At 42.2% G+C, this 18308-nt stretch overlaps 1 protein-coding gene across 1 annotated transcript; it reads left to right on the top strand.

Moving 5' to 3' along the window:
* The first annotated feature begins 388 nt into the window (after window positions 1-388).
* barhl1b (BarH-like homeobox 1b) lies at window positions 389-6924 on the top strand. The gene is made up of 3 exons (XM_055874472.1): window positions 389-1710; window positions 3957-4182; window positions 5358-6924. The coding sequence occupies exons 1-3, from the start codon at window positions 1257-1259 to the stop codon at window positions 5647-5649; spliced, it is 972 nt and encodes a 323-aa protein (XP_055730447.1). The 5' UTR covers window positions 389-1256; the 3' UTR covers window positions 5650-6924.
* The last annotated feature ends 11384 nt before the right edge of the window (window positions 6925-18308 follow it).

The following is an 18308-nucleotide window of genomic DNA, read 5'->3' as shown; positions in this document are numbered from 1 at the left end:
GTCAATAAAAGCCTTTTGATATTTAAAAAACAACGTGAACATAAATTGAAAAACAATGAACCTAAATTCTGAAACTTGCCAATAAATGCAAAAGTGGGAAAATGCCGATAATGTTAAAAAAAGCCTGTAAAGTTTTGACTGAACACGCGCGTAAAGAGAGACGAGAGAAAAGACCTACCAGCTCCACATAATAACCCCATTATAAGCCTCATCAATGATGTAATGAAAGCAAACAGTGTGAAAATTGCCTGTAAACAGTTGGATCTGAGTCTCCTGATGAATTCAGTGTCTCTTTTAATCAAAGAGAGGGGGCAAGGAGGAGGGGGTGAGTGAGTGTGTGGGGGGGGTCTACCTTCCTCTCCGCAAACCCGTCAACACCCAAAAAGCCCCCTCAACCAATGAAGACTTGTCACTAGGGACTCACGTGGACGGGGCGTCCTTAAAAACGTAGCTCCTGAGTTTTCCTCAAGTTCCATTTTTTGAGATTTTCTTCACATTATCCCAGTTGTGTCTATTTAACCCGCGTTACCACTGTTTTACTGTGCGCATCTTCTCGACTGCAGCAGCCCACCCGTTTCGAGTCTCTTGTTGCATCTTTCTGCTGGCGTAGAATACCTCTACCTTCCTCTACCATCGAGCGCAACACGGGTCACACCAGCGAACTACTTTTTAAGTGATGACAATTTCAGCAATTGTGTCCTCGCTCTGCGTCATTTGCAGGTCTTGAATTCCACCTGCAATACTCGCGGCTGTCTCTGTCCGTGGTGCTGAAAGGTGGTGCTGAATCGCTTGCCTATTTAACTTGCACTAACGCTGCTTCACTGCCTCTAATCATTGCAGTTTTTTTGTCAATATTTGAAATAAGTCGATCAATAATTTAGAAGTCGTACCGTTTCGTACCGTTTTCTAAAAAAGAAAACATATGGACAAACTCGCCAACAGAGCCTAGCTGCATCGAATTGATGAATAGTGTTGTATTTAGGACAAAATAGTTGGATGCAGGGTCGATTTTGTAGCCTACTCTTATATAACTTCGAGAACCCGGAGATGTTGCTATTTTGACAAGTATAATAATAAATTAAGAAGAGGAGAAAACATCTTGGGTGAATATATGTGATTTCCGAATCATTTTTGGATTTTCCTGCTGGATAAATTCAGGCAAAGTCTCATCTCAGCAATCATCTGAACTTGCTTGCCTTGAATACCAATGATAGTTTGAGTTAAGGCCTCGAAGAACTTAGCTGTGCTGGTAAACAATGGAGGCATCCACCAATGGGTCCAGCTTTGGGATCGACTCTTTACTTTCCCACAGACCTGGAAGTCCGGTCATGTCGAAAGGGGACAGTTTGGTGGGAGAGTGCCGGTCTCCGCTGGAGTTCAGCCCGAGGTCTGAACTAGAGAGCGGCTGCTCGTCTCCCCCGTCGCCGAGGAGGGAGTGTGTGGATGAGGCATTGCAGAGGCAAGGTCATGCTATCGGGTTGCCACCCCATCTCCAACACGGACAGATCTCCGCCGGGTCACAGCCGCGGACGGTCACCTCATCCTTTCTGATCAGAGATATTCTAGCTGACTGCAAACCGCTAGCCGCCTGCGCCCCATACTCCAGTAATGGCCAGCCAACTCAAGAAACGGGGCGACTTGCCTCCAAGCTCGCAGATGACTACATGGACAAAATCCATAGCAACTCATCGTCAGACAGCGAATACAAAGGTAAAATAGTGATGTAAACCAGATTAATGTTTATAAATCAATTAGACTTTGTCACATTAATTCTAATGGAATTGTTGTAGTCCTACTGTTCCATATCCGTTGTATTTGTGTGAGCTTTATGCAGTTGATTTGCTATATCATTAATTCTAACTCAATATTTTCTTATCATAATTGAACGTGTTTAAACACCTGTCCATGTTTCAAAGTGTTTCTGAAGATGTAGTGCTCGGTTAATTAGGCTATGGTTGTAAATTGTGATTAGCCTCGGAAGGCAAATACTGAAAGTAGGCTATAGCCTAGGCTAGAATCTTTTTACAAAAGGAATCCCCTATAAAATGTATCTAATCAAATATCAAATTATACACTTTTACATTATCCTAGTAAACTCAATAAGAGATTAATTAATCCCCCCCAACAAAAAAAAATATATATAAAAAATGCTGGCAAATGATGAAAGTTGATCAACAATATTATCTTGAACTCTAAAGCTCTTTTAAAAGGTGTCTATAGCTACAGTAGGCCTATAACGGATCATTGAAAAGGAAGACACTAGCCTATTATTTTCTTAAATTATGGAATCCACACTGTTGATATTCTCCAATGATTTGGGGGATAAACATTAGGTGTCAAACCGTTTTCCTTTCAGACGCACTTGCTTGCATTAGCAGACGTCTTGAAAGCATCCGTTGATGTCAGGGAGGCAAGAGAAGAGCTGCATGGGAAAAGATGACAGGGTTGCCTCCAGATAAATGCCATCAAGGGTCTGTCTGTTTCCAATCATGTCAGCCATAACAGACATGTCATCTCCATTGACAGTTTAATGAAGCAGCGCCTGCATACAAATAAGTCAACCGTTGGTATTGTGAGGACAATTCCTGCTTGCAGGAAATAGTCATTAGAAATGTGCTTAGAAAAATAAAACAAATATATAATAGGCCTAATAAATATTGACTTGATTAACTTATATAACAAAAACAATACATTTATCTACCCCTTTATTGATTAAAAGAAAATGCCATCTTACAGTGACACAAAACGGTGTAATGAGGATAGGCCTATATTATTATGTATTGTATTGTATTATTATTATTAATATTAATAATAATAATAATATTCATTCGAATATTTATTAATGTGAATAATGTAATTGACATGTTATTTATAGCCTACTAGTGAACAATGTTATTACATCAATCAATAGCAAGGGTTTTACAAAAGTCCTGACTTCAGTTCAGTTTTTAAAAAGGAACATGAACATGAACGACATCAATATACTTTGGATACAGTGTGTGTGTGTGTGTGTGTGTGTGTGTGTGTGTGTGTGTGTGTGTGTGTGTGTGTGTGTGTGTGTGTGTGTGTGTGTGTGTGTGTGTGTGTGTGTGTGTGTGTGTGTGTGTGTGTGTGTGTGTGTGTGTGTGTGTGTGTGTGTGTGTGTGAGGTGTGTGGTGTGCGTGTGTGTGTAACAGATTGTCATATCAACGCAGTCAATTCAGCTCCAAAGCCCTTGTAGGGAGTAGTGCACTGCTTTGATTTCAGCGAATCCGCCTTCTAATATTTCGGGGATTTGATGTAATTTGTCCCAGTGCTAATCAGATTTGTAACGCGCAAGGCCGGCCGGCTCTTTATTTCGCTCTCATCCGCGGCCCTGTGAAGTTTCTCCGGTCGCGGTTGAAAGGCGCCCTTCCCCTGTGGCTCAATTAGCCGGATTATTGTGCTTCTTGAGAGACGACTCAACTATTCAACTAGCAAGAGCTCTCACGTCGCGTCTCCTCTTTTTGGAGGGAACGGGGGAGAATAAACTGAGAATGTATACTACAATTTTAACCCCAACACGACAGCAAAGGAAATAATAGAACAAAGGGGAATGTTACACACATCCAATTGCAAAAACAATGTGCTAATATACAAAAAATATTCATTTGTAAATAGGCCTAGGCTACGTCTTCATAAAAACTAAGCACAGTCTTAATCAAATGGAGAGTGGCCTAAAGTCCTCCAACACAACACCCAAACAAGGCTATGAAGTTGTATGAAAAAGTTAAACTTTGAAATAGGCTTAAGTCCGTTTGTAAATGTAACATTTAAACGGAATCCCAATCCCTTTCATAAATGGGCATATAGTCTACAACCGAGGACTATATTCCTTTTTGATTAGGCCCTACCCATCACTTTCTAGGCTTTATGAACAGTTGAGATATTGTTGTAAATTAGAGTTTTTCATATGTATCATATTCTTGTGTTTGCAGTGAAAGAGGAAGGAGACCGAGAGATCTCGAGCAGTAGGGACAGTCCGCATCATGTTCGGATGAAGAAACCCAGGAAGGCGCGAACAGCCTTCACTGACCACCAGCTGGCCCAGCTCGAACGCAGCTTCGAACGGCAGAAGTACCTGAGCGTGCAAGACAGGATGGAGCTGGCCGCTTCCCTCAACCTCACAGACACACAAGTCAAAACCTGGTACCAGAACAGGAGGTAAACTGGCCGCTTGGTTGCCTTTAGTGTAATTACACAAATTATAACAATTTAAAATCACGAGAAGTATTTTGATAGTGCCTAATGGTAGAATGCAGTGAGCATAGTAGGCCAACAATGGTAGTGTGTGTGCGCACCTGCACTTGTATCATTAAGATATTAGGGTAAACGCTCTTCACCTCCAGACAGAATGATTTTCTCATGTCAGTCAGACAAACTCATTGGTCACATATGAGCTCCAATTTCTTTCTCAAAACTTGCGCACACTGCATCAATTCCTTAAGAATAAAGGAAAAAACAGAACAGACATATAAAACAAAACCATCATAAAATATTGACAATTTGGCACTGCGTGAAACCTTTTGAACAATGTGATTCAAATACGGACAAATAACCTTCTACTAGACTAGAGACTAGAATGTTTTAAGCAATTTTTGAGAGACAAAAATCTAAATGGTTTTCAAATGAAGCTATGACATTCAGACAGCAAAACGATATTAATAAATGGGTAAAAAAACAACACTTTGTGCATGAATAATATATCGTTGCATGTAGGCCTATGCCATATCAATAATTCAGCCACACTACTATATTTACTCAATTATTATAATGATGAATAATTGACCTGATTGAGGAGTGCTTTCAATTGACAATCTGACAGATGAACCCTCCGCGTGAATACAAGTGACGAGGACTGATTTATCAGAATAACTGAAGTGCGTAACTGAGTACAACTACAGTTTAGATCTTTCTTTGAAACATAGAAGAATTAGACTCATTTCAGACCACATGATGAAACCAATACGATCCCAACCGAAAGTGAATGCACGCTATGATATTGCGTAGGCTACAGATGTTTCCAACTGACTCTGAACTGACCCTCAACTTTGCACTCAAAACACCACATTTTGGTAACGCTTGTTATTACAAAGCAGGCCTAAATCCATTAAGAAAAAATATATTTCGTTTAAATTGAACCATGCAGCCTATGTTATTTTGTCCATGCATTTTCAATGGGTTTTTCCCAAACTGCATTTTTACTCAGTGCAGATATGATTGAATTCTAAACTTCAGAGTCATGTGATAAAACGATTCTAACTGCACTTTTCAAACTTGTTTATATCTTTATGATGAGAATTTCCCTTACTAACATCCACTGTTTCTTCTCCGAATAGAACAAAGTGGAAGAGGCAGACAGCGGTTGGACTGGAACTGTTAGCGGAGGCTGGAAATTACTCAGCCCTTCAGAGAATGTTTCCGTCGCCCTATTTCTACCCTCAAAGCCTGATGTCCAACCTGGACCCCGGAGCGGCGCTCTACCTGTACAGAGGGCCCTCAGCGCCCCCTCCGGCTCTGCAACGACCTCTCGTTCCGCGGATTCTTCTGCATGGTCTGCAGGCGGGTAGTGAACCACCCCCTCTCCCACCTCTCTCCGGTGTGCTTCCCCGGCCAACACAGCAGCGGTGAGCCGGTCGCTCCGGATATATGCCATACCTGGCAGACTAGGACTCTATGTGATAGAGAAAAAAAAACTATTTAAAACGGTGACAAAAGAAGTCATGGCATTAAACAATGAACTTCATGACTGAATCTCGAACTATCTAAAGTGGACAGGTTTTTACCATGCTGAAGTTCTTTATTTATTTCTTTATTTTTCTCTATGCATTTAACTTATATATTTATATTTTTGTTTACCATACCTTCAGTGTGGGCTACATCAGAAAGGGCACGATAGTTTTACTGAAATAATCGTTGCTGGCACCAAGGCTTATGACAATGGCACTTTTACTCAGAATCATAAAAATATCATTATTAACATGATTATTATTATTATGCTAAGTTGTCAGGATACGATTATATAAAAAAAAAAACATGCATAACAAACCAATGCATTGGTCTGGAAACTGAAACAGCATTCCAAGTTTAGTTGAGTAGCTAATTCGATGATCCAAAGGCATTTCATAACAACTATAATTTCGTTCTATTTCTCTTTACAAAGACGAGTTGCGTTTCATTCCCTTTTTTCAAACGATGAAAATAATAATCACCAGACATAGGCTATAGACATGTAAATACGAATACTTCTTGATTTGAAGATATTTTTTATTCATCCATTTTTATTTCCTTCAGATGACGGTGATCCAGTACAAAAAAGCTATAGATTAGCCAGAGCTAAAGGCTCGTTTTCTATAATTTCAGTGATAATCTGGATGGGAATAATGAAGGTCCATGAGAGAAACAACATACAATACCAAATTGTAACGAAATGTATTTAAAATCTCAAATCATAATGTTTTTAGTTTTTTTGTTTCAGTTTTGCCCAATTATATTCAATTTGGAGTCAGAGTAAGAGGAAATCAATTTATCAAGTAGCAATGTATCCTTGCAAACCCTTCACTTTTGCTAAACAGATAATGACTGAAGACTGAGTCGGTTGCCAATTTGGGTCTTTCGCCTGTTGATTTGCTAGGTGTATTTAAGCAGACGTTGTGGATTACTTATGTTATTTCGTATCAAACCGTGGAAACCTTGTTACTCTCTTTGGTGAAAATGTATATTGCAGATATTAATTTGTGGAGTGGTTCTCGTATTTCTGGATCGTTTTTCGTTCCTCGCCCCCATTAGCTGAAATAACTTTTTGTCAAACTGTTCAAACAGCTTAAGTCGGAGCTATAGAGGGGGATTTGAAGTAAAAAATAATTACTTTTATATATGTGCAAATAAAGGTATTTCATGTAATAACGTGACTCAGCCATATCTTTCCAAATCCATGCTTGACAAATACAGGGCCACTATTTTTTTTGCAAATGGAATACAAGTAGGCTGTTCATCATCATCATCATCATCATCATCATCATCATCATCATCATCATCATCATCATCATCGTCATCATCATCAACAACAACCTGGGAGTGTATTCAATACTGCCTAATCTGTTGCAAACGTTTCGTCTGTTGCAAAAAAAAAAAAAAACGTTGACTCCAAACTGAAAATGTTTTCAATGAAAGGAGAGTTTCTATTGGACACATGAAGGTATAGGTCCGTCCACGTTTCGTTCCGTTTGCTTCCGTTAGTTTCTTAAACGGTTTCCGTTGCAAGATGTAATGAATAGGCCTACATCCAAGGAAAGTTGGGTTATTCAAGGTTTGGTAATGGGCGTCCTATTCTCTAAAGAAGAAATTACAAAATGGTCCTGCATGCAATCATTGCTCGTGTCAAAGGCTCACTTTTCAACTTATCAATTAATGAATGAATGACATTGATCATTAGTCACACATAGAGTAACATGTCTGATGTATAGTTTAATGCCATACAAGGTCATTACAAACAAAAATAATGATTTGGCATATTTGATAATTAACAACAAAACATGTTATGTTGCGACAAAGGAGAGCCAATGTGATAAATCAAGCAAGTATGCCTGATAAAATCTAATTAACTTTCGTAGAATTCTATTAGAAGCACCATGTTTGAATAATTTGGAACATGTCTGTCAAACACTTCCCTCAAACCCCCTCATTATTTGGTTAGTACCGTGAATTTAATTTGTCAAACGTGAAAAAGTTCATAAGAATGTCACCGTCAGAGCATGGAACATTCCCCGCCTTAACCTTTAAAAAATGCCTAGATATTTATCCAAAGATTTGGAGTGGTGAGAGTTCATTTTGGAAATGTAGGCTAGCTGGTTAATTCTGCCTTGATATCTACAACTTTGGCCTATCTAATAAGTTAGGACTATAAATCTGTTTTGGTATATATGTGTTATAAATAAATAGGATAGGCTAATAGTTCTGTCAAAAATATACATTGATGGTTGTGTGTATATAATAAAACACACACACAGACAATTCAATATATGCACGCACGCACGCTCGCTCACACACACGCGCACGCACGCACGCACACACACACACACACATTTATATACACACACAATAGCCATGTCTCAAAAGTGGACTCGGTTAAACCTAACATAGGTCCATACCAAATAAAAAATCACGAAATAGTCTGCTACAGATTAGAGCAATTGCATCGAGAGATGATCATTGGCAAAAGCAGTCCATTTATTCAGCTAGGGGATAGCCTACATGTTACAAATACTCTAGTACAGTAGACAGTTGGCAAACTGAATTAAGAATGCCATTTAATTCCTTTCCATAAACAATAAGCAGATGAAATATTAATGCGAGGCTAGTGCAATTGTTTAAGTGCCTTAAATGATCCCATTTGGAAATGGATTGTTTCCATGCCTCTTTCTTGGAGTGTTGGTGCTGTGCTCTTTGCCAAACAGCTCCAACAGCTGGTGACCGGGCGGTGCTGACTGTGGGCCGGATCAGCGAGGGGACATCTGGTCAGCGGCACTGCAGGGCCCTGCTCCACCAGCCCCCCACCCGCCGCCCCAACCTCACTCCTAATAGAAGTCTGACTTTAAACTTTAAACCAACCAAAATATCAGACCATAAAGGACGGCTGGGTAGTTCAGTCTGACAGAGTTGGTGAATGGGATATTAACGATTAGACAAAAGACTTAAATAGCTTTGAATTGAAGGTCGATAATGGGTGTAATATTCAGCCCCCCGCTGCACCGCTCGCATGGCACATGTTCTCCCTTCTCCCATTGACCATCAGCCTATCTCTTCATAAAATAGGCCCATTAGTCTGACTTTAACTAATTGACACATACATATTGCGTACATTTGCTTAAACTGCGAAATATTCTAGGTCTTGCTACATCGCACTGAATGTGGTTGGGACTTGGAAAAAAGAGAGAGGAACCCCCCCCCCCCCCCCCCCCCCCCCCCCAACAAATTCCCAACTTGCCCAAAAATCAAAAGGATCCGTGACCGATTCAAATAAAGATGACCCCCTCAACATTTATGAAAAGGGTTATTCTTGCGAAGTGCGCAGCTGATTTCAGGCAAAGCTCCCTGTCTTGATGGATGACGCGGGGATTTTTGCATGTGAAAGGATACGGGCAAATCCCTCGGCTCTTACCGCGGATTTTCCCCCGCTCAGGGTTAATGAAGTGCGGATAGAGTCTCGTTGAGCTCCCGACAAACAAAAACACAACACGGGGAGGCTTAGACCCAGATGATCAGTGACTCCGATTAAGCTCATTGAGTCAGAATAAAAACTAAACAAAACAACCGTCAGAGGAAATTAAGATTCAATCAAAGCGCAATTTGCGTTGTAGAGTGGGCGATAGTCTTTTCTCCTAGATTTGTTTATCAGTGCCTTTTCATTCCTTATTATAGATCTAGATCGGGCTACTACATCCTTCTAAATTAACGCAACGTTATTAAGGCAACGTTATTAAGGCAACGTTATTTAATCCGTTTTTGAATCAAGGGGAAGCCTTGGAGGATGGAAAAATACGTAAATGCAAAAATGATACACAATTGCATATTTTGCTTTTCCTTATGGACAGTTGAAATAATATGCTATTTCTTCCATTTAGCAAATGCATATCCAATTGAATTTCAAATTAATAAATGTTTTGTGATGTATTTCTTTAAAAGTGAATCATTATAACTTCTTATTATAACTTAATGTCCACAACCTTTAAAAAAACAAGTGACGTTTCCCATACTTGTTAGAAAACGGAATTAATAAATGCAAAATTGATTAGACCAAATTCAGCTCAAATGTAGGCCATGAATGGCTGCACTGTTGCTGTGAATGAGACATTCCCACTATACCAATAGACCTATAATAACTGAGATAAAGAAAGTAAGTAAGCAGTTGTCATTAATATTTGATTAAAAAGACAGACTAACAGTAAAATTGCATGATACTATCACATAGTCTACTATTGAATATTTACAACTAAGCTGTGAATGAATTGTAAAGGTGAATATATCCATTCAGTATGGCGGGGTAGAAACTAGGACAGGTGCATCCAGCTGGGTTATCACTCCATGGGGGTGGTGGGATGACCTCTGTGAACCAAGGAAAATCAGATCCTAACCCTGGCTCTCTCACCCAATCATATGCCCTCCATTCTGTCACACAGAAACAAAGTCAAGAACTCCACACTTTACGCTACCATCTCATTCGGTAGGGTGGGAAAGGGGACAAGAAAGAAAAAAATGTGAATTTGGAATCTGACACAGCGCTACAGAAACATTTAGGATAGAAGATTGAAATATCAGAAGAAACTATAGAGGGAAGGAGGGAAGGGAAAATCACTAAGTCAAGTCTTTCCCATGGCAATGTCCTGTACAGCAAATCTTCTCCTAGCCTGAAGGTATGAGGTGGGGAGAGGAGAGGAGGAAGAAAAGCTTTACAGTGTGGAGGGGAGATAACCACGCTAATCATTTCCCCAATAAAATGGGGAGAACTACAAACTTGGGTCAGGGGCGCAGGGATTGACATCCCAATCTCAGCAAATAATGAAAGCTTGAGCTTTCTGCTTTCCTCTCAGAGCTGGAGGCAGGGGCGGACTGGCCATCTGGCATTTCGGGAAAATGCCAGATAGGCTGGCCCATTTTTAGCCAAGTGGGCCTGTCTAACATGTTTGTTGTTTTTTTTGCGCAAACTGATCAATATCTGACTAATAATAGGGACCTCAAGGAAAGAAATGGCTCGCGTGTGGGCTTTGAGGAAAGAATTGGGCTAGTGTGGGGGCCTTGAGGAAAGAAATGGGCCGGTGTGTTAGAAATGCAGGGCTGATTTTTGGTCCGAGTCCACCACTGGCTGGAGGAGAAAAGAAAAGAAGAGAGAAGGAAAGTGGAATCAAAGCAGGACTAACATGAAGAGGTAGTCCCTTATGTTCAAGGAAAGCCCCACCCCCACCCCAGTCAGTGATTACTGCCATGTACCCCCAGCAGGGAGGCAGTGTAAGCCACACCGCCATCAGATGACACAGAGATTATCTAATCAATAAATTGTGGTGTTAGGCCCGGCATGAGCGCCTGTCTATTGCAGAAGTCCCTAAGCAGCCTCTCAAGGAAATGTCCACCCCTCACCTGACCCCCCTCTACCTGACCAGGGAAGTGCCTCTGAGATAATACACCCCTGAGCAATGACAACATCTCACACAGGACTGACCATGACCACAACAGGGGCCTACTGTAGAGTGAGGGACAGCAGCCTCAAATACCCTCAGTGTCCTCCAGTCTCCACATCACACTACAGCGCCTCCTGCTGGATGGAGGCATTCTGCTGCCTCACAATTTACTTAGGCACTACAGACCTGGTACCATTAGCAAAGCTAAGTACCTAACTACCTATAGTTACCATCTGGCCTGAGCAGAAAATACATAAACCGGAGGAAGGTGAAATTCCCTAAATATCTGCTCAATTCTGAAACTGTGTCTTTGTGTTCCTATCTTTGTCTTTGTCTTCAACAGTAAGAGTGGTAACATTGATGCACCATATTATGTCAGTTTCTACCCAAACATGACTACTTAAATATGATTCCCAGTGATGATAAATGCAGGTCCGAGACAATGGAAAAGCTCCTCTTCCAAGGTAGCATTACTATTTATGTGATTCCTGTGGTCAGCATGCATATATGGAGGTGTCCACATGTTATGGTCTCATTTAAAGTGAACAAAAAAGAAGGAATAGGCAGTGTCTCAGGCACACCGGTGGACCCCTGGGTCAATGTACAGGACAACGGGGAGGCCTCTCACCTCATAAACATAAAGGGAGGAGAGAAGCATCAATAAGTCATGAGGTGTGGTATGCATGTATTTTTAACACCCTTCTGTGTGAAGTCTGGCAGCCGCTCATACACTGTCTGCTGGTACAGGGCAGAGACCAGCAGAGGACCATGTGTGCTTTCGTCTTACAGTTCTCTGGCTGTTCAATGTATGTATGTGAGTAGGGGTCGGGGGAGGGGGGGGGGGGGGCGTGTATGCGTACATGTGTGGAAATGTGAAAAGACCAAGGGAAGTGAGGCTAAGAACAGAAGTTCAATAGAAGACAAACATGCAAATATTCCAGTACAGGGAACTACCAAATTAAGTATATGGCCAGGTGCTCTTTTGCTTTAGACAGCGGTTTGAGGTGCAGATGTAGAGCCATGATGGAGAGAACATGATGAAGACATCTTTGTCTCGGGGCCCCATTGGGCCATCAACAGGAAAACAGACCCAAAGGGGGTCTAGAGGGCTATTGTCTTAAACCACAGGATTCTCCTATACCTCTGACTGGGTCAAAGTGGCAAGTGCCACCAGGTTTACTATAACTATAGTGAGCGCAGTGTGGATAGTGGGCAACAAGGTCTCAGTGAGAGTGTGTGTGTTAGTGTGTGTGCACGTGTGTGTGTGTGCGTGTGTGTGCGTGTGCATGTGTGTGTGTGTTGGGTATAGGCTGGTCCATCACCCCATAATTAGACATGCGAGGCCAGTAGCAGCAGTGAGGCTGACTGCTGGGGGAGACGTTCTACCTCCAATGATCAGTCCTTGACTTCCCATTCGCATCTGTGGACCCCTAGGGCTGACCAAGCAGCTGCCCGGCTAAGCTATAACTCCATGCCAAGGCAAGGACCCCAGGCTAACAAGCCAAAGATAGAGAGCTGGGAGGAGAGGAGGAAGTGTCGCGACTTCCGCCGAAGTCGGTCCCTCTCCTTGTTCGGGCGGCGTTCAGGCGGTCGACGTCACCGGTCTTCTAGCTATCGCCGCTCCACCTTTCATTTTCCATTTGTTTTGTCTTGTTTTCCTGCACAACTGGTTTAGGGCTTCTCATAATTACTATGTGTATTTAGCCCTCTGTTCCCTCCATGTCTGTGTGGGGTATTGTTTATTTGTCGAGGTTGGCACGCTTCCGGCTGGTTAGCGCCAGGTTTTATGTATTACCTGTGTTTTGTGGCAGCCTGTACTTTGTACTTTGTTTGTGGTACTTTGTGTTGCCTTACTTGTTTTGGGCATTTGGTTTTGGTGACGTTGTTGCGTTCTGGTCTTACTATTTGCCTCAGTAAAGTGCTTCGTGTTCACTCATCTCTGCTCTCCTGCGCCTGACTTCCATGCACCAGCTACACCCACCGTTGGCAGGAAGGTAGAAGTGAGGAGACAAGACAGCAGAGAGAATATAAAACAAAACAGGAACGAAACCAAGAAGTCCAAAGAGGCACAAAGATAGAGCTGGTGAATTTCACCTCCTGATAGAGAGTAAATGGCACAGTCTCCTACCTTGCTCCTAACTCTAATATTAATTTAATCAACACAGAAACTGACACAGGGATATTTACATAAAGTCAGAGATAGGCAGAGGAATTTGGAAGCATGTTGTCGTGGAGATTGGAGGGCTGATTTCGATAATGGAGGCAGCTAGCAAAACCAGCAAACAGCAGCACTGGGCTTCCTCACCCTGCTCCACACAACTGAAGAGAGGGAAACACACTTCACACTCCTCTCCGGGGGTTTGAAGTAAGTCTGGAGTGGCACGACTGATAAAGTCTGAGGAGTGTGATACAAGGTAGAGGAGAGAAGCATCTTCAAAAACATATCAATACAATTGGCTATGCCTGGCGTTGCAGTTTAGCCTCTTTAGCGTGTTGCACGTCTGCTAACTGGAAGTGACGCCTCTTCGCCGATACTGAGAGTCCCAGTTTAACTCTGTATGGTCCCTTTGACAGTCTCCAAACTGAACCGCTATAGTGTCACAGTGAAAACCACAAAATACAGTGAATTCGGAAAGTATTCAGACCGCCTTCACTTTTTTCATTACAGCCGTATTCTAAACTGGATCAAAACTTTTTTTCCTCTACACACAATACCCCATGATGACGAAGCCAAAACAGGTTTGGGAAATGTTCGCAAATGTATTATAAATAAAAAACAGAAATACCTTATTTACATAAATATTCAGAACCTTTTCTATGAGACTCGAAATTGAGCTCAGGTTCATCTTGTTTCTGTTGAGCATCCTTGAGATGTTTCTACAACTTGATTGGAGTCCACCTGTGGTAAATTCAATTTGCTGGACACAATTTGGAAAGGCACACACCTGTCTACATAAGGTCCATTAGTTGATAGCGCATGTCAGAGCAAAAACCAAGCCTTGAGATTGAAAGAATTGTTCGTAGAGCTCCAAGACAGGATTGTGTCGAGGCACAGATCTGGGGAAGGGCACCTAAAAATGTCTGCAGCATTGAAGGTCCCAAAGAACATAGTGGCCTCCATCATTCTTAAATTAAAGAAGTTTTGAACCACCAAGACTCTTCTTAGATCTGGCTGCCCGGCAGCGCTGAGCAATCGGGGAAGAAGGGCCTTGATCAGGGAGATGACCAAGAACCCGATGGTCACTTTGACAGAGTTCTAGAGTTCCTTTGTGGAGTTGGTAGAACCTTCCAGAAGGACAACCATCTTTGCAGCACCACTAATCAGGCCACTCCTCAGTAAAAGGCACATGACAGCCCGCTTGGAGTTTGCCAAAAGGCACCGAAAGGACTCTCAGACCACAAGAAACAAGATTCTCTGGTCTGATGAAACCAAGATTGAACTCTTTGGCCTGAATGCCAAGCGTCACATCTGGAGGAAACCTGGCACCATCCCTAGGTGAAGCATTGGGGTGGCAGCATCATGCTGTGGGGATGTTTTTCAGCAGCAGGGACTGGGAGACTAGTCAGGATTGAGGGAAATATGAACGGAGCAAAGTACAGAGGGATCCTTGATGAAAACCTGCTCCCGAGCGCTCAGGACCTCAGACCAGGGTGAAGGTTCACCTTCCAATAGAACAACGACCCTAAGCACACAGCAAAGACAATACAGGAGTTGCTTTGGGACACGTTTCTGAATGTCCTTGAGTGGCCCAACCAGAGACTGGACTTGAACCCGATCGAACATCTCTGGACCTGAAATAGCTGTGCAGTGACACTCCCCATCCAACCTGACATAGCTTGAGAGGATCTGTAGAAAATAATGGGAGAAACTCCCCAAATACAGGTGTGCCAAGCTTGTAGCGTCATACCTAAGAAGATTCAAGGCTGTAATCGCTGCCAAAGGTGCTTCAACAAAGTACTGAGTACAGGGTCTGAATACTTCTGTAAATGTAATATTTCAATACATTTGCTAAAAGAAATTTGCTAAAATGTCTAAAAAAGTGTTTTTGCGTTGCCATTATGGGGTATTGTGTGTAGATTGTTGAGGGAAAAAAACTATTTAGTCAAATTTAGAATAAAGCTATGACGTAATCTTTTGGGTTGAAAAAGTCAAGGGGTCTGAATACTTTCCGAATGCACTGTGTGCGAACAAAAAGGTGAATAAAAGATGGTACTCCTGAAATTTTGCGAAACCAGAATATAGTTTTGGCGGCCCCTGATTGGTCAAATACCCTGTGATTTCATTGGGGAAGTTCCCCCTCATAGCAAATGGCTGGCTAAATAATCCAAGCAATGTTCGCACAGTGGAGGGTTTAAGGCGGAGCTGCTGCTGCTGCTGCTGGCATTCAAATAATATTATTTTGAATTATATATTTTTGAAACAACAGTTTCATAAGCATTTAAAACAAAGTCCTTAATTATATGTAATAATTGAGGTGCCACCTCTAATGCCCCAATGGGTGGGCCACCGCTGGATTTAAGGCAGCCATTTTCTTGCATGGGAATACACTTTCCCTGACTTCTCGCATAACCCTTTGTAATGAGTACGTTTTAAAAAATTTACAGAATCAGTGGGTACTCCATGGGACGGTTGAGCTAACGTAGGCTAATGCGATTAGCATGAGGTTGTAAGTAACAAGAACATTTCCCAGGACATATACCTATCTGATATTGGCAGAAACCTTAAATTCTTGTTAATCTAACTGCACTGTCCAATTTACAGTAACTATTATATTGAAAGAATACCATGCTATTGTTTGAGGAGAGTGCACAATTATGAACTTAAAAAGTTGTTAATAAACTAATTAGGCACATTTGGGCAGTCTTGATAGAACATTTTGAACAGAAATATGATGGTTCATTGGATCAGTCTAACACTTTTAACATACACTGCTGCCATCTAGTTTCCAAAATCTAAGTTGCGCCTGGGCTGGAATAATACATTATGGACTTTCTCATGCATTTCAAAGATGAGGGTACAAAAAAAACATACAAAAAAACGTTTGTTTTTTTGTATAACTTTTACCAGATCTAATGCGTTATATTCTCCTACATTCATTGCACAATTTCCACAAACTTCAAAGTGTTTCCTTTCAAAGGGTATCAAGAACATGCATATCCTTGCTTCAGGTCCTGAGCTACAGGCAGTTAGATTTGGGTTTGTCATTTTAGGCAAAAATTGAAAAAAAGGGGCGGATCCTTAAGTGGTTTTAACGTGCAAGCGAGTCACACTGTTACATTATATATAATAACCATGTAACTACATGGCTTATTGACACTTAATATAGACCAACCTAATCATGTGCCCATCAGTCAAACAACACTGATATAACCTGAGGCCTGAGGAGAAGAAAAGAAGAATAAATGCATGAGAAAAACTTCCTTATTGTGCCAAGAAGAGGAGCAGATAGAGAAGGGCAGAAGCCCAGGCTGCCAAGGATGTGGCAGAGGCATTAGGGACTGCAGCTGGCATGCGATCAGGCTGGCTCTCCGTACTAGCAGCCCTGCACCCCTTGATCCTGCACAGCGGCAGGTCTCCACAGACATAGGGGTGCCAAGAGTAGATGCTCCAAACCAAGAACCCTCAGCCTCCATACGGACACATGTAAACACACAAACACTCACTAGCATGCAAAAAAAATGTGTGCGCATAAATACATACAGACACCAGACACAATACACACATATCCTTGCACGCACGCACGCACGCACACACGCACGCACACACACACACACACACACACACACACACACACACACACACACACACACACACACACACACACACACACACACACACACACACACACACACACACACACACACACACACACACACACACACACACACACACACACACACACACAGAGAATAAGCATTGCACATGCTGTCTCTCTGACTGACAGGCTATACTAATCAGGTGCACCAGAGACAATTGTGACAACAGTGTCAACAGATAACCCACATCCAAGTCATATACTAGAATGCTGGTAGACAAGGAACAGGATTTCATCTTCAGGGTGAGAGGACTATTGCTGTTTTTCTGTGAGCAAGGAATGTATCCCTCCATGCCATCCTGTAAACCATAGAGAGAGAGAGGGTGGTGTAGGGAGTCTAACATGCTCCTCAGGTTTAAAGGACACATACCATCAGTGCCTGTCCCATTGAGCAGATACCCAGGAATTAGGCTGCGTAGAGGATTAGCTGATGGCTGAGTGAAAGAGACATGGGGTGGAGTAAAAGAACGCGCTGGAGGAGACAAGAAAGAACCGACAGATATTCAGTAGTTCAGGTGGCTAAAAAGAAAGGTTGAGTCATCACACAGAGAGGGGAAGTCAGGAGGCAGTGGGGGATGGTAAAATAAGATAGACCACTAGACAGGGGACCTAGGCAGTGCAGTAGGTATGCATACACCATGTGGAGCAAATAGAAAACACGTTCCAACGCACACATCCTCAGAGACACTCATCAGACACAATAGACTCATTCTACCTCCCCGAAGACACCAAGGAGCTCCTGAGGTCATACGCTGGGCCGTATCGCTACTGTGAAGGTGTCTGCTGGACCAGAGACAGACTGGACATTCACTGATGAACAAAGAGGAGGAAAGGAGTGTGGGTAGGGGGCAGAGGCTCTCCAATAACACTACAGCTGCCAGGTACATCCCGCCCAGGCCAGCCTATCTCTGTGGTTCTAAGGTTACCCTGCTGTACCCAGTGACATGCAGCACGCTGTTTAGTCAGCCTTGAAAGTCCGCTAAACAGTGAAATAGTCCCTGAAAGACCGTACCTTTTTCTGTATTTCCAAGGACTACCAAGACTTGACTCTGAAGTTTGAATAATTGAAGATTTGACAATGTAATCAAACAAACCTTTCCCGGTGTCACCAAATCACATTAACTTCTTATGGCTGGGGGCAGTATTGAGTAGCTTGGATGAATAAGGTGCCCAGAGTAAACTACCTGCTACTCAGGCCCAGAAGATAAGATATGCATATTATTAGTAGATTTGGATAGAAAGCACTCTGAAGTTTCTAAAACTGTTTGCATGATGTCTGTGAGTATAACAGAACTCATAT

Source organism: Salvelinus fontinalis, chromosome 21 (assembly GCF_029448725.1).
Source record: "Salvelinus fontinalis isolate EN_2023a chromosome 21, ASM2944872v1, whole genome shotgun sequence".
NCBI lineage: Eukaryota > Metazoa > Chordata > Actinopteri > Salmoniformes > Salmonidae > Salvelinus > Salvelinus fontinalis.
Note: the sequence above shows the minus strand (reverse complement) of the source record. Positions and strands in the feature narration are given on the sequence as shown.